Here is a 21,939-nt window from a genome sequence, read left to right on the forward strand (position 1 = left end):
TCCTCCTCCTCCTCTTCCTCCTGCTTTGCTCTCCCCCTACACACACACACACACACACACACACACACACACACACACACACACACACACACGAGCTTTATAACCTTGTTAGCAGCTGGCCAGGCTTCTGATGTGTTGGTTCGGTGCTCCCCCCAAAAATTCCACTCACGAAAAACTAGGAGAGGATTTCTTTTTTTTTTGGTACTGTTTTGTTTTGTTTTTCCCGAAATACAACTCTTGGTTTGCTGGTGAGCCAGATCCAAGAGAGGCATCCTTCCTCCCTGGCAAGCCCCCATTCTTGTTATTCTGCGAGCAACGAGGCTCCCCAGTTGCACGTGAGAAGACCCTCTGGAGTGAGGAGAGACAGAGACCTAGAGACAGAGAAGACAAAGGAATCACGCAAGAACTGGGCGAAGTTGGGAGGCAGGTCTTGTGAAGGGTGGTCCTGGGTCAAGGATGCTGGTCTGGGAAAGGCCTGGCCAGCTTCGGGGCGCTGCCTGGCCTGGACCCTAGACCTGAAGGATGCTGAGAAGATGAGAAGATTCTCCAGAGAGAAGAAAGAAGCACTTTTTTAAAAAAAATTTGGGTGTCTCCTCTGCCAGACTGCTACCTCCTCTTCTTTCTCTCTCCTTCTCTCTCTCTCTCTCTCCCCCCCCCCCTTCCTCTCTTTGCAAATGTGATTGTTTTGTCTATCACACAGGGCAGAGTGGAAGACTGTTCCTGGTAGAGTGAGGGAGAAACACAGATAGGTTACAGGAGTCTGCCTCAGCCGGATGCTTTTCTGGGCTCCTACGGGGAAGCGACCAAAGGCAGCCGGCTGCCTGAGAAAGCTTGGAAGATCAGGGCTGCCTCTGGACTCCATGCTGCCTTCACTTCTCCTCTCTCTGCTCACTGTCCTGGCAGAAGGGGCCAGCCTCCAGCCAATCAGAACCAACCACCTGGGGATGTGTCCCAACCAGCTGAACCCCAACCTCTGGGTGGATGCTCAGAGCACCTGCGAACGGGAGTGCCAAGCGGATCAGGTGAGACATAGCAGCGGGCGCTGCTCCCCAGCTGTACCTTTCAGCCTGGATGGAGCAGAAGATCCGGTGGTTCTCAGAAAAAAAGGAGGCGGGGGGGGGGAGAAAACAGGAGCCGGAGGTAAAGAGAGATGACGGGGTGGATGAGCAGGGCAGCTTCTCCCGCAGAGGTCACTGGCCCTGCTGGTGAAGATATTGTTTGCCAGTTGGACCTCTTTGGGGGATTTTAAGTTTCTCGGTGTGCACCAGGTGGACAGCTGGGCTTCGCGCATCTCTCGTTCAAGAGGGTCTTTAACAGATCCCAGGAAGGAGTTTTTTTTTTATTGTAAATATTTATTAAGTTTTTTAAAATTTTACAAAAACAAAACAACCCATCCCCAAGCCTCCCCAACCCTCCCATTCCCTCCCCCGACCCTCCCAGAGCTGAACATAGGCTTAATTAAAATTTCTTCAAATAATCTAAAAGAAAATATAAAACATAAATAAGTTTTGAGGAGCTTCTGGCTAGATCTCCCCAACTGCCTGCTGGGGTTCCCTGGAACCAGGAGTCTGCAGCTCCGATTTGATGACAAAGGACGAGAGCTTTGAACACCTTCAGAGGAGAGAGATGTTCTGCCCCTGAGGTTCCTCCGAAGCATTCACAGCCTCGTTTTAAGAACAAGGGCGTGTGTAAACCTTTAGTAAAGTCATTTTGGGTCCTCCTGTTAGCCATTCAGGCAAATATTCTGCTCCCAGAGCAGAAACGGGACGCTTGAGGGAATCAGCCCAGATTGTGTCCAGTTGGTAACCTTTGTTAAGTTCTTGTCTAACCTTGTATTGGAGACAGGCTTCCTTATCAGTATTGTTGAAGGCTATGGTGGTTTTCTTGGCCGCCAAAAGATGTGCAGTTCTATTTAAACAAAAAGAGGGCTTTTTTTTTTTTCCCCTTCAGTTTTTATACACTTGGCTTGGTTTCTGAAACTGCCCAGCCAAGGACTGGCACCCATGGATGCAGGGAAGCGGGAACGAAAAATTTGGGAAAAGACAGTGGCAAAACCCTTCAATAGGTTTACCAATGGAGATGGGTGTGGGGTCATCGGCCATCAACTCCTACAGCCCCCATCTTCCTCCCACATTCCTTCTCCCAAAACTAAGCTCGAGAACACATACAAAGCCACAGTGTAGTTGTGGAGTGGGGTGAAATCACACCCCTCCCCAACTTTACAGGAAGAAAAAATCTTCAAAAGAAGTTGCTAGGATCTTTAGGCAGTTGAGTTGGGTGGGAAGGAGGAATTAAAGGGGAGCAGAAGTGAGCGGTTCCATGCTGGAGGTCAAGGGCTGAGGTGGATCCTTGTAATCAACAGCAGCTGCCCAAAAGAAAAATGCATCTTTTGTCAGCGGTGTGTTAAGGCAGAGAAGAGACGTGTGGGTGTAAACTGGGCTGCGGCTTTGCCTATCAATCTGGCCTTGGCTTGGGGAGAAGAGCTGGCGTTCCCGGAGCAGTTGTGTCCAACCTTGGCAACTTTAAGACTTGTGGACTTCAACTCCCAGAATTCCCCAGCCCGCCCTGCAGCTTCAGCTCTGGGAGTTGAAGTCCACGCAACTTCAAACTGCCAAAGTTGAGAAAGACTGCTTGAGATTACAGGTTGTCCTCAACTTACGACCACGATGGAGCCCAACATTTTTGTCGCTGAGTGGGACAGTGGTTAAGTGAGCTTTGTCACATTTTAGGACCTTGCTTGCCGCGGTGGCTAAGTGAATCACTGCAGTTGTTAAGTTAGTAACATGGTCGTAAAGTGAATCCAGCTTCCCCATTGACTCAGTTTGTCAGAAGGTTGCCAAAGGGGATCACGTGACTCCCTCCCCAGGACACTGTGCCCGTCATAAGTATGAACCAGTTGCCAAGCGTCTGAATTTTGATCATGTGACCACTGGGATGTTGCTGTGGTCATAAGCGTGAAACATGGTCATAGGTCACTTTTTTAGCGCCATTGTAACTTTGAACGGTCACTAAAAAAATGGTTGTAACTCTACCTCCACCATCAAAGCTCTGCAGGTTTCTTGTACCATGTTGAGAACTGCTTCTCTCTTCCGTTCTTCTGGGGCTGAGAGAGCGACTGATCCTAGCTCACCCAACATCCTTCATCTCTAAAGAAGAACGAGAGCCCACCTTGCAGTAACCCAGAATGCTTGCTTGTTCCCTGTTTGTGGCTGCCTGGTGAAATCCACGCTGATGTGTTTTGAAAATAATTATTTAAGGCTATGTAATGGGAACTCAGCCTATGGTGATGCATTCAGCAAGACACAGATATGGGAACTGTGATTTAGAGCAGGGGTGTCCAACTGCCAGCCCGAGGCCCGGTTGCCTCATGCGAAGGCCACGTCCACCCCGAAAAAAAGTTATGATACGTTGCCACATGTCACGGGACACGGTGAGTTTGACACTCATGATTTAGAGCAACAAGTGAAGCTGAGCAGTGGCTGGGTTCACACAACATGGCTAAAGTAGAATCCTTGGTGCTCTTTGAGCTTGGAGGGTTTCTTGCAGACATTTCATTGCCAAACTAGGTAACCTCATCAGTACTAGAAGGGAGTGGCATTTGTGGAGAGGAGGAGGAGGAGAAGGAAGAGTCATCCTTGATTCTTTCTGAGCTTGGTGGTTTTCTTGCAGACATTTCATTAATAAACATCTTGGGTGCTAGAAGGGAGCGGCATTAGCTCTTTATTTTTATATACATTCATGCATTTATCAGTTTATATACATTCATATCCTCTTCTATTGCTATAACATGCTAAGTCAAAACTTGCTGCTGTTTATTGTGTTGTCTGAAACATCCGGGATGCTGTGCAAACCGGCCTAATGCATCCTGTAAATCTGGTCAGTTATGGATGAGCACAATGGGCTTCCCAACCATTAGAAGAGGTAGATTCTTGTTTGACTTGGGACAAGGTGCGTTCTACCTGTGCAATAAACCTCCCAAGAAGCGTGCTTGCATTAAAACATCTCTGTCTTTGTTTCCTCGACAGGATTGCGAAGGCTTTGAGAAATGCTGCACCAATGTTTGTGGCTTGCGGAGTTGTGTGGCTGCCCGCTACGCTGATGGAAGCGTCTCTTCGTTGGAACAGGTGCAGGAAGCCACCTGTGAGAGTTTTGTCTGCACCCAGCAGGGCTCGGACTGTGATATTTGGGACGGGCAAGCTGTCTGCAAATGCAAGGACAGGTGTGAGAAGGAGCCCAACTTCACCTGTGCCTCCGATGGACTCACCTACTACAACAAGTGCTACATGGATGCCGAGGCCTGTATCCGGGGCATCAGCCTGGCAGTGGTGCCTTGCAAGTATATCTTTACCTGGCCCAATACCAGCCCGGTGCCAGTGGAGACCACGACTCACCCCACCCCTGGGGCATCTCCGGAGCTGCCAATCCCACCGGCTCTCTACAACAATCCTTTCCACCAGCTTGTCTACATGGGAGGCACCGTGAGCTTCCACTGTGACGTGAGCGGGCGTCCTCGTCCCGACATCACCTGGGAGAAGCAGAGTGACCATCAGGAGAACTTCATCATGCGGCCCGACCAGATGTACGGCAACATGGTGGTGACCAACATTGGCCAGTTGGTCATCTACAACGCCCAGCCTGAAGATGCTGGAATCTACACATGTACGGCTAGGAATTCTGCTGGCCTCCTGCGAGCTGACTTCCCGCTCTCCGTGGTCAAGAAGGAACACTCCAGAGGAGAAGCACGAGTTCCTAGTACGTTGAAGCTCCCACCCAACGAATGCTTGAAGGAACCAGATACCCAGGATTGTGAGACCTCCCAAACCCGCTGGCACTTTGACTCCAAAAAGGGCTCCTGTGTTACTTTCCGTTACGGCAATTGTGGGGCGAACCAGAACCATTTTGACACTTACGAGGAGTGTCAAGTGGCCTGCGTCAGCCACGCGGTTAACCTGTGTACTCTCCCCATGGTGCAAGGACCCTGTAAGAACTGGGAACCTCGCTGGGCCTACAACCACCTGATGAAGCAGTGCCATTCCTTTATCTACGGCGGTTGCGAGGGCAACGAGAACAACTTTGACAGCAAGGAGAGCTGCGAGGACACCTGCCCCTTCCCCAAGACCTTGTTGTGCAAAAGCTGTCGCCTGAAAAGTAAGATGGTGTTGAGCCTCTGCCGCAGCGATTTCGCCATCGTGGGGCGACTGATGGAGATCATCGAGGATCAAGACTCTGGGATCGCCCGTTTTGCCCTGGACGACGTTCTCAAGGACGAGAAGATGGGCCTCAGGTTCTTCGACATCAAGTATCTGGAAGTCACCTTGACGGACATGGACTGGAACTGCCCCTGTCCCAACATGACCATGGAGGATGGGCCTCTTATCATCATGGGGGAAGTCCACGATGGCATGGCTGTCCTTGACCCCAACAGCTATGTCCGGACTGCCAATGACAAGCGGGTCAAGAAGATTTACGAGCTGCTGGAGAAGAAGGCCTGTGAGTTGCTCAACCGGTTCCAGGACTAGGGTGGGTTTGAGGGGAGGGAAAGTAGGCAGACAAGAGAGAGCCCCTCCTCAAAGGCACGGCCATCCTTATATTGTCATAGACACCAAGGACTGGGTGGGAAGATGAACAGATGAACTGCTGCCCCTTTCAATCCACAGAGGGGTTGCGTTCACACCACATGCTTAACCCAATCACTGAACTGATTTTTTTTTTTTTTGAGTTTTTCTCAATACTCGGATCTACAAACCAACCAAACCGGTTGGGTTCACACAGCACAAAAGGCAACTAATTCCACTCAAGTGTACTGACTACGTCTACAGGCAGCCCCAAATTTACTAAGCAAAACAGTTGTTAAGTGAGCTTTGCCCCATTTTACAATCTTTCTCGCCACAGTTGTTAAGTGAATCACTGCTGTTGTGAAGTTAGCAACACGGTCGTTAAGTGAATCTGGCCCCTCCATTGATTTTGTGCATCAGGTCGCAAGACCCCGGGACACTGCGACCACCATAAATGTGAGTCAGTTGCCCCGTGTCCAAATTTTTGATCATGTGACCCTGGAGAGGCTGCAATGATTGTGTGAAAAACGGTCATCCCTTTTTTTCAGTGCCATTGTAACTTCAGTCACTAAATGAGCTGTTGTACGCCGAGGTTGTAAGTGACTTGGTTTAGTGTGCTGGGGTGAAAATAGTCAACGAAGGGCAATCTACATTTCCCATCTTCAATCCAGGCCAGCTCTAATTTATTTTTAAATATTTTCCCGTCACAATCGGAACTCTTACTACGAGGAGGGCTGGCTAAATGCTTGTAAGGGTCTACCTACCGTCCGATTTTGTGTGAGCTGTAATTTATCCACAATCAGTACACCCCACTGCTGTACATCCTTCTCAGCTGCTCCAGTCTTTGTGAAATTAAGACAAATTAAACCAACAAACCGTCTTTCTTCTCAAACTACAGCGCAGGTCAACAGCTTTTTTTAAAAAAAATCCTTTCTTTAGTCAAATAGCACTGTTCTTGAGGACTAGCTTCCTAGCCTGGGTGAGCAATTGCCAATTTCTGGGGGGGGGAACATCATAAATCATGGTCCTGTGACTATAAGATGCTGCAAATGGCTGTAAAGGGGGCCGGTTGCTGAGGACCTCAAATTTGTCACGTACCACAGGGTGTGTGTGTGTGTGTGTGTGTGTGTGTGTGTGTGTGTGTGTGTGGCCATTGGAACTTCAGAACCAGATCGTAAGTAAAATCTGGGGAGAGGGAGTGTCTGTCATAACTTTGAAATGTTGCTGTGATCGATTATAAGTTGAGGACTATGTAAATTGAGGGGGGCGAAGCATTTTTCTTCACATTTTGCAAGCTGTTTTACTGTTTTCCTACAGCCCTAGAATTCTTTAGAGGAGACCCATCCAAGTTGTAACCAGGACTGGCCCTGCTTAGCTTGAGTGCAGATAAACGTGATCTAATACTGCCCCCTGGTGATACAATATCAGATTTACCTTTCCCAAGGGCTCCATTAGGTAAAAACCAAACAAATAGTCGTGTAGTGATGCCGAAACGTTACATTTATTTGCACCCAAATGCAGCACAGATTATGTAAGCTGCTGTTACCTTGATTTTTCGCCAAGGCTCTTTTTTGAGCGTATCACATCACCCCAAATAAGAATTAAAGGAACATAGATATGCCACACATCACCACTAGAGGGAGACATTATTCTACGTACAAATTAGAGAGACACGGATTTAATTTTCTTCCCCTGGATATAGAAAAGAGGATAATCTTCTCTTTTTACATTTTTTTTTTTTAAAAAGACATTTGAAGAAAGCCTGCAAGAAAAGAAAATTTTAAAAAAATCAATTATCACCTTTAAAGGTAACTCTGATCTGCCTAGGGACATGTGAACAGCACTGGATTGTAAACAATAAACACAAGCAGTTATGGGAGCAAAAAAAGTTTGGAAGTTATCCCTCTTCACACGTGAAGCGGTGTGCAATTCGTCACCTTTGAAACCAAACGAACCAACTTCTCATCTCTGCAGAAAACTGGGACAGGAATTTTTTTTCAAGCCAGCCATCCAGATCTATTGGATTACGAGACAAAATCTGGAGATCCACTGCAATCCAGCACATCTGGACAGAGATCTGGGCAACATCAACCCTGTCTTTCAGGCTGGTGTTCTACAGGAAGAGAGATGTTCATGCAGAAGGGACACTCAAACTTCCAGACTGTCAAACGTGCCATCTGGATGTTAGAATCAAAGGAACTTTAGAGCATGTGATTCATCTAAAAGGCCATGCATTGATTCAACCTAAGGCTCATTGTTTTAACATTAAGCATGGGGGGATCCTGATTTTTCCATCTCCCCAAAGGTAATAGAGGAGGGCATTGTTTTAAATTGAACCAATGGCATGAAATAGTGAGGATGGCTAGCTCCGGGGTTCATTAAGTCTTGCCCTAATGTAATATCATTGTTGTAATTAAGGAAGAAGTGGGAGGGGGAGGAAAGACTCCTGCCAAAATATTCATGGCAGGAGGACAAGCGGAGATATGCTTTCAACTAGAGAGGGGAGTTTACAAGCATTTTGCCTCTCACTTGATTTAAAGTCAAAAGTTTTAGTGATTTAGGAGGAAAGAAGAAATTGCCTTCCAGACTTCTTAAAGCAGGAATGTCCAACTTTAGCAACTTCAACATTTATGGGACTTCAAACTCTCAGAATTCTGCAAGCTGGGGAATTCTGGGAGTTGAGGTCCACCCGTCTTAAAGCATTATTCCTAAACTGTCATTCCTGAAGCCTCATCTCGTAACCCTTCTCCAAAGCCACAATCTCATCACAACCAGCCAAATTGCTCATCCCAACCCCAGCCTTCATGTATAAACCAGGATTTCTGGCTTGCCATGTTGTCCAAACCAAAACCTGCAGACATTTAAGGCACCCCGAAACCAGGATTTCAACCCTTGATTACATGTGCTGTGTTCTGGATCCACCAAGCCGGGACTGCTATGGAGGACCACCACACCACCACGCTTGCTAGAAGAGCAACTGGCATGCAGTGGTTTAACTGGGGAGATGGGCTTGTTAATTGAGCGTTCTTGTTTATGGTACCCGGGGAATACACCCTGTTTCTGAAGCTGAAGGGATGCCTCTATATTTGTGACGTGAGTGGCACAACCTGGAAATGAAAGCTTGAGTCTGAAGCATTAGGTCCAAAGCAGATAGTTGCATGACCATACTGGTCAAGACATTACATGAGCAGCAGTGGTCCCCAAACTCTCCTTCGTCAAAGGGTGCAAGCCTCTTGCGCCCAACTCCAAAGAAGCATTAACATCCTATCTCTCCATCCCCCCAAAATGAAGAACAACATGACCAAGAACTGGACCACAGTTCTTCCAGAAAGTTTTCTCCCCCCAGCTATAAATTAATTATGGCACTTGGTCCCATCACTCCATAAGGGCTTCCTTATGGATGTGACAAGAAGCAGAGTTCAGCAGGAGACAAGCAGAAGATAATCCTGCAGAGGGAGAAGACCTCCACAGCATCTCAAAGTGGTCCATGAAGACCTCCGCAGCATCTCAAAGTAGTCCATGAAGACCTCCGCAGCATCTTGAAGTGGTCCGTGGAGACAGCAGTCCGGTCACTTAGTGTTTGCGGAAAATGAGGCATTTGTTGTTTGCAGGCATGTCGATCTGGAAGCAGAAATTCTTGTGGTTTTTCTGGGCAATAAGAATGTAATTGATACCAGTTGCAAGAATATATCCCGCTGCAGGCTGGGGGCACTCAGGGATCCCAGAGATCAGCGGAAGGAGCTGAATTCCAAAGAGTTTAGCTAGGGAAAGAACTGACCCGGCTATGGGAAAGAAACTCAGCTTCTTTTAGGCAAAAGTCCTCTGTAGTCAGGCAAAATTGCTGCCAGAAATTGGGCTGCACAACCGTGTCATGGAGGCAGGGATGTTTGAAGGGTTGGTTGAGAAAAATCAAAGGGGCCAGCGGCACGGAGGCTTCAATCACATGGTCACGGCCGCCCTCTTGACTTGGGATAGCTCTCTGACCAGATTTAAAACTAAAATGGTAAAACCTGAGCTCTAGATTAAAAGTAAAACTCTAAAACTGACATTGTCCAAACAGAAGCAAACAAAAAACTAAACCGGACTCGAAACAAAAAACCGTAAAACTGAAGTAAAACAAAAACATAAACAGGAAAGCTGACACTGAAACGGCAGTTCTTCCTTTTCCAGTTGTAAACCAAATGGGATACTTTTCTGAGTTCAGCCTACCATGTTTTCCAACTGCATCCCATTGGCCACAGCAAGCTGTTCCAGGACAGTTGTGTCTCTGAGTCCCCAAGCTGGATTGCTGGTAAAGGGAGGGAGGGAGGGAGAGAGGGAAGGAGGAAAACAGAAAGAGAAAGAGGAGGAGGAGCAAGAGGAGAAGGAAGGAAGGAAGGAAGGAAGGAAGGAAGGAAGGAAGGAAGGAAGGAAGGAAGGAAGGAAGGAAGGAGGGAGGGAGGGAGGGAGGGAGGGAGAGAAGGAAGGAGGGAAGGAAGGAAGGAAGGAAGGAAGGAAGGAAGGAAGGAAGGAAGGAAGGAAGGAAGGAAGGAAGGAAGGAAGGAAGGAAGATCATTAGCCTTCTACTAAAAGAATAATTCTGCAACTTAAAAAACAAATTGCTTCTGGAAGAAAAATGGATATAAAGAACTCTCAAGAGACGAGATGAGGGCTGGTTGTTGACAGACAATGGCTCTCTGTGTGCCCCCCCTCCTCCCCACCACTCTGGGATGGTCCTATTGAAATCTGGCAGTAAAATGACTTCTGTGCAACAACACAACTTTTCCCCTTCTTGGTCTTCCATTTCCACTGAGAAGAACATCTGGAAATGGCCATGCCATCACTTTGTGGCAGAATTTGGGTAGCCCATTTTGGACATTAAATGCAGAAGTGGGAACACTGTCTTCTGAGGGCCCCCAACATCCATTCTTAATCTTTAACCCTCCCCGAGAAAAAACTGCAAGGTGGTGAACTCATTTCCACCCTTTTCCCAGAGGGGTGATCGCCCTCCAGCCAGGTTATCAACCAGGTCAAGATGAGGGCCACAGTTGTTCAGCTGAAGCTGTGCCCCTCTTTAGGGTGCCACAGTGTGCACAAAAGGGACCAACTGCATCTGGACTTTTTTGACACTCACAAACATACGCATGCAGAAAACCTCACTTTGCGCTTGCTCACCTCTGCCTCAACCAGTTATCAAAATCAACGTTGCTCTGTGGAGTGATGGAACCATTCACCGCGTAGGGCTGTTGAGCACAGGAGCAAAACAACAACAACAATTGTTAGATAAAGTCATCCATCCTCCAGCAAAGTGGGAAGTCTCTCCCCTACCGGGAGCATCCATGCCCTCCACAGTCAAAAGAAAAAATGGAAGCAAGGAAACTAATGGAATATTGCAGCCAATTTTGGTCACCATATCACAGAAAAGATGTTGAGAGTTTGGAAAAAATTCAGAGAAGAGCAACTAAGATGATCCAAGGCCTGGAGACTAAAACATACGAAGAACGGCTGCGAGACTTGGGTTTGGCCAGTCTAAAGAAAAAAAGAAACAGGGGAGACATGATAGCAGTGTTCCAGTATCTGAGGGGCTGCCACAAGGCAGAAGGGGGCCAGGTTGTTCACCACAGCATCAGAGGAAAGGACGAGAAACAATGGTTGGAAACTGATCAAGGAGAGAAGCAACCTGGAATTAAGGAGAAACTTCCTGACAGTGAGGACAATCAACCAGTGGAACATCTTGCCTCCAGAAATCGTGGGCGCTCCATCACTGGAAGTTTTTAAAAAGAGACTGGACAATCACCTGCCAGTGGTAAAGCTTGAAAACCAGGTTACTTCTTGCATCGACCTTGGGAAGATCAGGAGTAGCCTGTCTGTCTCTGCTTATTGGTTATTAAACTTACAGCATCTCCGAGTAAACACTTACTCCGTAGGTGATCATCACAGCTTTAGGTTTGAGTAGTTTTCCAGCTCCCTGGAACAAGCCCTGGACAAATAGGAGCCAGGAGGGAGAGAGGGAGGGAGGGAGGGAGAGAGAGAGAGAGAGAGAGAGAGAGAGAGAGAGAGAGAGGAGAAGCTATCAGTCCTGGAAAGAACGTCTATCAAGGATCGCGAAATAAATACGACATGATTCAAAGCAAAGCACTTATTCAGGTAGTCCTCAACTTATGACAATTGGGACCAGAACTTCAGTGGCTAAGTGAGGCAGCTGTTGTGCTCAATTTTATGATAGTTTTTGCTGGGGTCATTAAGTATGCAATTGCCTCCTTCCTAGAGCTGAGAGGTGATGTAAGGTCACCCAGATGATTTTCATGCCTAGAACTCCCGGTCTCCTGGTGATTGGCCCAAAGTCACCCAACTGGCTTTGATGGCTAAGGCGGGACTAGAACTCCCCGTCTCCTGGTGATTGGCCCAAAGTCACCCAACTGGCTTTGATGGCTAAGGCAGGACTAGAACTCACAGTCTCCTGGTGATTGGTCCAAAGTCACCCAGCCGATTTTCATGCCTAAGATGGGACCAGAACTCACCAACTCCCGGTTCCTAGCCTGGTGCCTTAACTGTGACACCAAACTTCCCCACAATTAAGTTGGTTAAAACAAAGCTTCACTGTACATTAGATTGTAAGAGGAGAGCCCTGTCAGTCTACACAGCAAAAACTCACAGGTTTGGTCCCAGATTTTTCTTAGCAGCTGACACGGCAAACTGCCTTTGAACAGAATTTGATTGTCGGAAAAAGTGCTACCAGATTTCTGATGTCTTTTTGCCCTTGACAAATCTAAGATGTGTGGACTTCAACTCCCAGAATTCCTCATCCAACAAGCTTTAAGATGGGTGGATTTCAGGGATCCTCAATTTTGACAATTCTAAGAGTTGTGGACTTCAATGTCCGTAAATTCCTAAGCAGCATGTTTTAAGAGGTGTTTCTCAGCCTTGAACTCTTAAGACATGTGGACTTTAATTCCCAGAATTCCCCAACCAGCCTGTTGGCTCTGGAATTCTGGAAGTTGAAGTCCACACCCCTTAAAGTTGCCAAACTCTGAAACACTGTTCTGGAGAGTCCCTGTTTGAGTAGGGGGTTTGACTAGAAGACCTTTCCCAGCTCTGTTATTCTATTATTTATTATTCTACAGTGCAGTAGCCTAACTGCAGCTGAACTTCGGCACAAATCCCAGCGAGCCAAAAGGGATTTACGGCTGAGCAAACTTTGAAAGTCCAGTCTCCTCACCTGGGTACACTTCATTTCTGAGATATGAATCATGTTGATGTTGACGATGAGATCCAAAGAATTGGGGCGCAGACCTCCCCAGGTCTCCCAGCTCTGAGATGAGTCCAGGTAGATGGGCGGTTTCACGTTTGAGAGGTGAAGTGATTTGATCAACGCCGAGATGCTACGAAGAGAGAGAGAGAGAAAGGAGAATCCGTTGACCGGTCCCACCAAATTGCAGAAGACGTTGGTGAAATCTCTAGGTGGGCAGTAAATATTTCGGAGGGGGTATTTCTCTACTGAAGCAAGCTATGGCGGTGGAGACCCAGGTCTCCTTCAGGAGAAGAACCAGAGAGATGGGACTTCTGAGTTGATAATTACAAGCTAAGCTATGCAAGGCAGGTTGACCTGACATGTCACTTGACTTCCTCCATTCAGAGTGATTACCGTTCCCTGGAGTTTGGGTAACATTCTCCGATCAGAGTTCTACATTTATTATTTCTCTTTGAAGGAAAGCACTTAATGGCTTAAGAAGAAGCGTTTCTGAAACTGACCCATCTCCAAAACTTAAAATCAGGTTGGTTCTCCTTTCCATCCCTCTTCCAAATAATCTAGTAAACCCTGACAGAAGAGAGTATTTGTGAGGGTTGAATTGTGGGGTCCTTGGTGCTCTCTGAGCTGGGTGGTTTTCTTGCAGACATTTCATGACCAAACTAGGTAACATCATCAGTGCTAGTAGGGAGTAGGGTTTGTAGAGAGGAGGAGGGGGAGCAGGAGGAGCGGGAAGAGGAGGACGACGACTGTGGGGTCCTTGGTGCTCTCTGAGCTGGGTGGTTTTCTTGCAGACGTTTCATGACCAAACTAGGTAACATCATCAGTGCTAGAAGGGAGAGGGGTTTGCAGAGAGGAGGAGGGGGAGCAGGAGGAGGGGAAGGGGAGGAGGGGAAAGAGGAGGAGGACTGTGGGGTCCTTGGTGCTCTCTGAGCTTGGTGGTTTTCTTGCAGACATTTCATGACCCAACTAGACAACATCATCAGCACTGGTAATGAAACATCTGCAAGAAAACCACCGAGCTCAGAGAGCATCACGGATCCCACAGTGTTCAACCCTGAGCTACAGATATTCTCTTCTGTTGGCACTGCGTGTGGATGTCGCTCTTCAGAAAGCACAGTAATGGGAGAACTTTGCAGACAGGCAGAGCTAGGACTGATGACGTTACCTAGTTTGGGAATGAAACGTCTGCCAGACAACAAGTGCGGAAAGCACCAAAGGCCAGCTCTGAGCTACAGAGAGCCTGTTGGAAAGCAGGCATATCATCGGGCAAACCGCCCCCCCCCAAAACCCACCAATAATCAAAGAATCCCAAAGGAAAAGCCCACCCATCCCACCAACTTTGGCAGGGCAAAGCAGAGCGTAGAAGCAGGGAGCAACACCAGCCCTTCTCTAGGAGGGTCCCCAAACCTCTGCAAGCCCACCCACCAGCTCAGAGAGCCCGAAAGGGAGGGGAATTCTCCCCCTCCTCACCCCGTGCCAACGGCAAGAGGGGCATGTGCAGACAAGGAGTGCCTTGCGGGAGAAGCCCACCAGCACTGAAGGCCAGGCAGGGGAAGCAGAGATGTGTGTGTGGGGGTGCTTCTCCCACCAACTTAAAGCTCCCCCCCCCCAAAAAAAGTCCCTCCTCACCTGGCCAGGGCTTGGGGATCCATCTCGGAAGGCTGCCACTCCAGGTTGGGCAGCGCTTGGGCGAAATGCGCCGCGTGCACCCCGCAGCCCGAGGCCACCTCCAGCACCTGCAGGCGCGGCTGGGCGCCCACGTAGCCCCGCAGGACGGCCAGGATGGGCTCCTTGTTGCGATCCGCCGCCGACGGGAAGCCCCTGTGCATGGCTGCGGGGCTGCTGAGCCGGCTCGCCCGATGCCCACGACCGCTCCCCCGGCTTTGGGCAGCTCCCCCAGCCCAGCCCGGCAGGGATCGGGCGCAGGAGGCGAGGGCTGCGCGCCTCCAAGCGCCGAGGAAGGCTGGAGGAAGCGGGGTCACCAGCCTGGGTGGGCGAAGGGTGCCGGGGGGGGGGGGGAGCGCAGCGGCGGCTGCTCTCGCCCACCTTCCTTTCCTTTCCTTGCAACGGACGAACGCCAAGCAGGAAAGACTACATTTCCCAGAAGGGAGTGCGGCGAGGACCCTCCCTGGTGATTACTGGCTGGCTCTGAAGGGGCGTGTCCTGGTTTTCCAGTTTCTGGGGGGGAGGGGTGGGATGGAGGGTGGGGGGTGGAAGAAATGCCAGCAACTCCCATTGCTGCCTAATCTATGCTATAGTGGCGACAATCTGTAGCATCGCAAGACCCACTGAGCACACTTTAAGCCCTTATAAACAGAAGAGCACCGACCTCCCCTAAAAGCTGAAGATGTTATCTAGCCTGGTAACGAAACGTTTGGAAACTAACCCACAAGCTCGGAGAACGAAGCGTCCCCCCCTCGCCCTAATCTATGCCACGGGGACTAGCCTTATCAATGCCTCTAGTCTTTCGTTTAAAAACAAAAGCAAAAAAACAGCCAGGGGGCTGCAATGGGAGCGTGGGACAAGCCAAGCCAAGGCGCTAGTCCTCAGGAGGCTTTGGCATTCTTGGCCCAAGCGGGGAGGCTTGTTCCAACAGAAGCACTCTCTGAAGCCTGCAGGAGAAAGCCCTCTTCTTACAAAAGCTTTATTACAAACAAACAAACAAAAACAACCAAAGGGGTGGGGTGCAGGAACACCAAAGGAAACCGCGATGAAATTTGCACATTTTTGCAAGGGGAGGGAGCAAATGCGTGGGAATGCGGAAGAGAGGAAAGGTGGTGCTGCATTGCGCTGTGCAAAGAAGGAAGATTTTGTAAAGGGTTTTTTTTTTTTTTTTTTTAAAAAGGGAGCTTGTGCGCCGCCCGGGAATCGAACCCGGGTCGCAAGAATGGGAATCTTGCATGATACCACTACACCAGCGGCGCAACTGATGGAACCTGGGTTTGCTAAAACCCTTTTGAAATTCAAGGGTGGCCTCTCCTCCCATTGTTGTGCAATTAAATCAAAGGCAGCGATGCCCTGCAGCTTGAATAAGGCAGGAATGGATGCTTGCAAGGTGTCAAAGGGCTTCGCCCAGAGGCTGCATTTTTCAACCCTGAACTCGGGAGGGAGGGGTGGAACAGCCAGAATTCCCCAGGAAACAGTTGGGAGTAGAAATGCAGTGGCTAACTTATATGCAGAGCATATCATGAGAAAGGCAGGGCTAGATGAGTCGAAAGTTGGAATTCAGATTGCCGGGAGAAATATCAACAACCTAAGATATGCAGATGATACCACTCTAATGGCAGAAAGTGAAGAGGAACTAAAGAGCCTCTTGATGCGGATGAAGAAGGAGAGTGCAAAAGTTGGCTTGAAACTCAACATTAAGAAAACCAAGATCATGGCATCCGGCCCTCTTAATTCCTGGCAAATAGATGGGGAAGAAATGGAGGTAGTGACAGATTTTATCATCCTGGGCTCCAAGATCACCGCAGATGGAGACTGCAGCCAAGAAATTAAAAGATGCTTGCTCCTGGGGAGGAAAGCTATGGCAAATCTAGACAGCATACTAAAAAGCAGAGACATCACCCTGCCAACAAAAGTATGCATAGTCAAGGCCATGGTTTTCCCAGTTGCAATGTATGGCTGTGAAAGTTGGACCATAAAAAAGGCTGAGCACCGAAGAATGGAGGCCTTTGAACTCTGGTGCTGGAGAAGACGCCTGCGAGTCCCCTGGACTGCAAGGCGATCAAACCGGTCAGTCCTAAAGGAGATCAACCCTGATTGCTCTTTAGAAGGCCAGATCCTGAAGTTGAAACTCAAGCACTTTGGCCACCTAATGAGAAGGAAGGACTCCCTGGAGAAGAGCCTAATGCTGGGAAAGATGGAGGGCAAGAGAAGAAGGGAACGACACAGAAGGAGGTGGCTAGATGGAGTCACTGAAGTAATAGGCGTGAGCTTAAACAGACTCCAGAAGATGGTGAAGTCCTGGATGAACATTGTCCATGGGATCGCGATGGGTCGGACACAACTTTGCAACTAACAACAGCAACAACAACAACAACAAAGCATGCTGGCTGGGGATGGGAACCATTGCAGTCCTGCCCCTAACCGTGGTTGTAAATCTAGGATCATCTGTAATTAAAAAAAAAAAACCCAGTTTGTGTGATGTCTTGGATTCATTTCATCTTGCCGCAAAACAGAATGAAGAGGCGTAGATGTGCCCGGCTTCAAGCAGAGCCTGTCTGTTCCCCAAGATAATCTTCCAGCACATTCTTCTCACCTATGACCCAGACATTAAATCCATTTGTAGGTCAATCCTTAACTTAAGCAAGATGGGTTTGCAGCAGGGCACGGACTTTGCACACCCAGGGGGTGTGTTTTAAGGACGGAACGCCACAGATCTCTCCAAGGAAACATTTGCAAACACGTATCTTTATTTATTTATAGTTAAGGAACATATTCTGGAGTTGTGGCTGTGTTGCAGTTTTTGGAATGGAGTTACAGTGTTTCCTTAGCACTCAAAAGGCTTCCTGGGTTTATTAACCTGAGAATTTTTCAACCCTTTTTAAAGTAAGCTGGTTCATATTATTCCTCACAGTAAATGCAAGGGTGAAATTAAATCCCTGCAGTATTGTTGCTTAGAAACTAGATGTGCCAAGCTATTAATCACTGAGTACATCTTTCTTTTTTTCTCTCTCTCTCTCTCTCTTTCTTTCCTTCCTTCCTTCCACTTTCTTTGTTTCTCTTTCTTTCTTTCTTTCTTTCTTTCTCTTTCCTTCCTTCCTTTCTTTCTCTTCTTTCTCTCCCTCCCTCCCTCCCTTTCCTTTTTTTCTCTTTCCTGCTTTTTGTAGTTTGTGCGTATATTTTCATGTTCTTTGTAAATCCTTTGATAAGATCTGTTTTAAAAACACGGAGTACTTTGCTTTTTGAAAGAAAGCACGGGAGAGAAGGGGCTTCAATCTCAAGGTCTACGGTTGGATGAAAGATGAGTGATTGAACAAATTAAAAAGCTCCTTTGCATCCATCCTATTATTAGCTTCTGCAAAATGAAGAAACAACAGCTTTACTAGAAGCAAGAGAGCTAGGTAGCTGCAAGGAGAAATTTAAACTTTCTCCCCAAATTAGTTTTTTTATTATTATTATTTGGATTTTTATCTTTATTATTTTTATAAACTGGTTTTAATTTTTATATTTTATTTTTATAACCGGCAGAGAACACACCTAATGCTCCTTCTTCCAATTTTCCCCACAAAAACAATCTTGTGAGATGAGTTGAACTGAGAGGGAAAAACTGGCCCAGAGTCACCCAGCTGGTTTTTATGCCTAAGGTGGGGATTAGAATTCACCATCTGCTGCTTTCTAGGCCAACACCCTTACGCCATGCTGCCTTTCTAAGAGCCCTCCATGTTCTTCTCTATCATTTCTCTATAAACAAAGAGGTAGAACCAGCTATAAACGAATCCGGCGTCCCCATTGACTTTGCTTGTCAGAAGGTCACAAAAGGCAATCACCTTGAGCCCGGGACTCTGCAACCGTCACAAGTACATGCCAATTGCCAAGCCTCTGAGCTTTGATCACGTGACCTTGGGGAGGCTGCAATGATTGTTAGTGTGAAAATCAGTCGTAAGTCACTTTTTTCAGTGCCGTCGTACCTTTGAACAGTCTCTAAACTAGACAGTTGTAGTCAAGGACTACTTGTATTGTTTTTAAAACCAACTTTCCTGTGTGTTCAGAGAGTCAAGCTATTCCCCAAAGCCTCTGAAGACAAGACAAGAAGCAACGGATGGAAACTAATCAAGGAGAGAAGCAACCTAGAACTAAGGAGGAATTTCCTGACAGGTAGAACAATTAACCAGTGGAACAACCTGCCTCCAGAAGCGGTGAATGCTCCAACACTGGAAGTTTTTAAGAAGAGACTGGACAGCCATTTGCCCAAAATGGTGTAGGGTTTCCTTCCTGAGCAGAGGGTTGGACTAGAGCAGGGGTAGGCAACCTTGTTTCTTTTATGGCTTATGGATTTCAATACCCAGAATTCCTGAACCAGCCATGCTGACTCAGGAATTCTGGGAGTTGAAGTCCACAAGTCATAAAAGACACAAGGTTGCCTACCCCTGGACTACAAGACCTCCAAGGTCCCTTCCAACTCTGTTATTCTATTCTATTCTGTTTGGTTCTGTTCTATTCTATTCTATTCTATTCTATTCATTTTATCCTATCCTCTATTCTATTCTATTCTATTCATTCCTATTTCTATTCTATTCTACTCTGTTCTATTCTATTCATTCCTATTTCTATTTCTATTCTATTCATTCCTATTTCTATTCTATTCTCCATTGCATCTATTCTATTCTATTTTATTCTATTCTCCATTGCATCTATTCTATTCTATTTTATTTTATTCTATTCATTCCTATTTCTATTCTATTCGTTCCTATTTCTATTCTATTCGTTCCTATTTCTATTCTATTCTATTCTATTCTATTCTACTGTTCTATTCTATATTCTCTTCTCTTCTCCTCTGTTCTATTCTATATTTTATTCTATTCATTCCTATTCCTATTCTATTCTCTTCTCCTCTGTTCTATTCTATATTCTATTCTATTCTATTCCCCATTCCATATTCTATTCTATTCTATTCTATTCTATTCTATTCTATTCTATTCTATTCCCCATTTCATATTCTATTCTATTCTATTCTATTCTATTCTATTCTATTCCCCATTCCATATTCTATTCTATTCTATTCTATTCTATTCTACTGTTCTATTCTATATTCTCTTCTCCTCTGTTCTATTCTATATTTTATTCTATTCATTCCTATTCTATTCTCTTCTCCTCTGTTCTATTCTATATTCTATTCTATTCTATATTCTATTCTATTCTATTCTATTCTATTCTATTCTATTCTATTCTATTCCCCATTCCATATTCTATTCTATTCTATTCTATTCTATTCTAATTCTATTCTATTCCCCATTTCATATTCTATTCTATTCTATTCTATTCTATTCTATTCTATTCTATTCTATTCTATTCTATTCTATTCTATTCCCCATTCCATATTCTATTCTATTCTATTCTATTCTATTCTATTCTATTCTATTCTATTCTATTCTATTCTATTCTACTCTATTCTATTCTACTCTATATTCTATTCTATTTTATTCTATTCTATTCCATTCCATTCCACTCTACTCCATTCTATTTTATTCTGTGCAACTTGGATTCTGGAGCTATGGTAAATCATTGGGCTGAACTGGTAACTGGTGCTCACTAGAGGGCACACGATCAAAGACGTCCAGCCCTCCCTCCCTGTGACGGAAGTGTTCTGCCTAGTTCATGGAGTTGGAATTCTCAAGGTCACCCATATAACTTTGGATCTCTTTGGAGAAGAGAAGCAATCCTGTGCATCCATCTGGAGAATCACAAGGCGTGGTTTTGTAGCAATTTTCCATAATTTCTTTTTTTAATTCTTTTTAATTTATTAGCTTATAATACATAATGCAAAAATGCAAAAGGAAATAGTAGGAAAGGGGGAGGAGAAAGGGAAGGGGAAAGCATGGGGCAAGGGGGGGAGGGAGAAAGAAAAGGCATTGACTTTCAATTCCCTTTGGTGCCATTGAATAAGATAATTAGCATCAAACCTCAACTTTTTACTTTTGCGTAATAATATAAACTAGCCATTTTTATAACAACAAACCTATTAATCGGCTAAAACCCCCAAAATCAAAGTTTCATTTTTTTTCAAGCACAAAGTCCAGAAGCAGTTTCCAAGTAGGAACAAACTTTTTTTTTTTATTTAATGAAAGCATTCAACTGGGCCATCTCTGTTAACTTTTGCAACCATTCATCCATTGTGGGACTCAAAGTATCTTTCCATTGTTGTGCATAATCTTGCTGCCATCAACATATATAACAAAGTTCCAAACTTTTCCATTAAACCCAGAAGTTTGCTTTTTGACAACTTCTTAGTATGATACAATGAGCCTAGTTGGTATATTAATTCAATTAATAATAATGAATTTTAAATTTTATGACAATTGTAAATGTTCTTTTTCACTTTCTTTTTTCTTCCATGTAGTCATTTGTTATGTTAATGTTTTGGCGGCCCAGTCATGTATGTGAAATGGGCGACCTTATAAATGGAATAAATAAATAAAGAAGTAGAATAAAACATACTTCTAAAAAAAGGGGGGAAGACTCACATTTTTCTTTGGTTTAGAGATCACAACAATGGTAGGAAAGCTGGCAGTTTCTGTATGGTTCATAAATGAAGCTATGTACTTATTTACAAGCTTTATAAACTACTCATTTCAGAGGGGTACAAAATAATATAAGGTATAAATATTAAAAAAAAATAAATGCAGAATGTAAAACATAATGCATTACAATTTATAAGTACTCTTTATTAATATGAAAATGCAAAACGTATATATTACTCATATACATATACATATACATATATATATATATATATATATATATATATATATATATATATGTAGGTCTTTGGTTATTCGGGTTTTCTCCCGCGTAAAATTGGAAGTGTTTTGGCGACGTTTCGACAAAGTCTCATTTGTCATCTTCAGGCTGGTGTTTTCGGCTTCGTGCTTCTAGGAGCAATGTGTGATCGTAGCTGTTTCTATGATCACACTGCTACGAAACAGCTACAGGGGGGGGGGGAGAGGTAGCAGGAGAGATTCCTACAAGCATAGGCAGTCCTCGACTTACGCCCAAAATTTCTGTGGCTAAGTGTTAAGTCAGTTTTGCCCAATTTTATGACCTTGCTTTCCACAATGGCTAAGTGAATCACTGCAGTTGTTAAATCAGTAACACAGTTAAGTGAATCTGGCTCCCCCCCCCTTGTCAGGAGGCCGCAAATGGGGATCACATGGCAACTGTCATAAGTACAAGTCAGTTGCCAAGTGTCTGAATTTTGATCACGTATCCCTGGGGATGCTGCAAGAGTCCTAAGTGTGAAAAAGGATCATGAGTCTTCTTTTTTTTCAGCGCTGTTGTAACTTCGGTCACTAAACGAATTGTTGTAAGTCGGGGACCACCTGTAGAGACCTAGCTTCTGCCTTCCCCCCCCCCCCCGAACCCCAACCCAGACCCACCTTGCTCCTTGCAAGGTGACAAGAAGGGAACTTGCAACCGGCTGCGCTGCGCGGT

At 45.9% G+C, this 21,939-nt stretch overlaps 2 protein-coding genes and 1 non-coding gene across 4 annotated transcripts; 1 reads left to right on the top strand and 2 right to left on the bottom strand.

Moving 5' to 3' along the window:
- Positions 1-219: 219 nt before the first annotated feature.
- On the top strand, positions 220-6,443 carry WFIKKN1 (WAP, follistatin/kazal, immunoglobulin, kunitz and netrin domain containing 1). Its single transcript, XM_039349942.1, has 2 exons — positions 220-1,022; positions 4,026-6,443. The coding sequence occupies exons 1-2, from the start codon at positions 774-776 to the stop codon at positions 5,517-5,519; spliced, it is 1,743 nt and encodes a 580-aa protein (XP_039205876.1). The 5' UTR covers positions 220-773; the 3' UTR covers positions 5,520-6,443.
- A 594-nt stretch (positions 6,444-7,037) lies between these two features.
- On the bottom strand, positions 7,038-14,830 carry METTL26 (methyltransferase like 26). 2 transcript variants are annotated; one of them, XM_039349943.1, is made up of 6 exons: positions 14,416-14,830; positions 12,754-12,916; positions 11,455-11,514; positions 10,710-10,798; positions 9,765-9,843; positions 7,038-9,176 (listed from the first exon to the last, which is right to left on the bottom strand). In XM_039349943.1, the coding sequence occupies exons 1-6, from the start codon at positions 14,613-14,615 to the stop codon at positions 9,129-9,131; spliced, it is 639 nt and encodes a 212-aa protein (XP_039205877.1). In that variant the 5' UTR covers positions 14,616-14,830; the 3' UTR covers positions 7,038-9,128. The 2 variants fall into 2 exon arrangements, with proteins under 2 accessions (XP_039205877.1, XP_039205878.1); XM_039349944.1 differs by having other exon boundaries at positions 10,710-10,777; positions 14,416-14,827.
- An 809-nt stretch (positions 14,831-15,639) lies between these two features.
- On the bottom strand, positions 15,640-15,710 carry TRNAG-CCC. The gene has a single exon. It is a non-coding gene; the product is annotated as a tRNA-Gly (tRNA).
- Between the last annotated feature and the right edge of the window lie 6,229 nt (positions 15,711-21,939).

This window comes from Crotalus tigris, unplaced genomic scaffold, assembly GCF_016545835.1.
Source record: "Crotalus tigris isolate CLP2741 ecotype Arizona unplaced genomic scaffold, ASM1654583v1 scf7180000018301.7375997, whole genome shotgun sequence".
Classification (NCBI taxonomy): domain Eukaryota; kingdom Metazoa; phylum Chordata; class Lepidosauria; order Squamata; family Viperidae; genus Crotalus; species Crotalus tigris.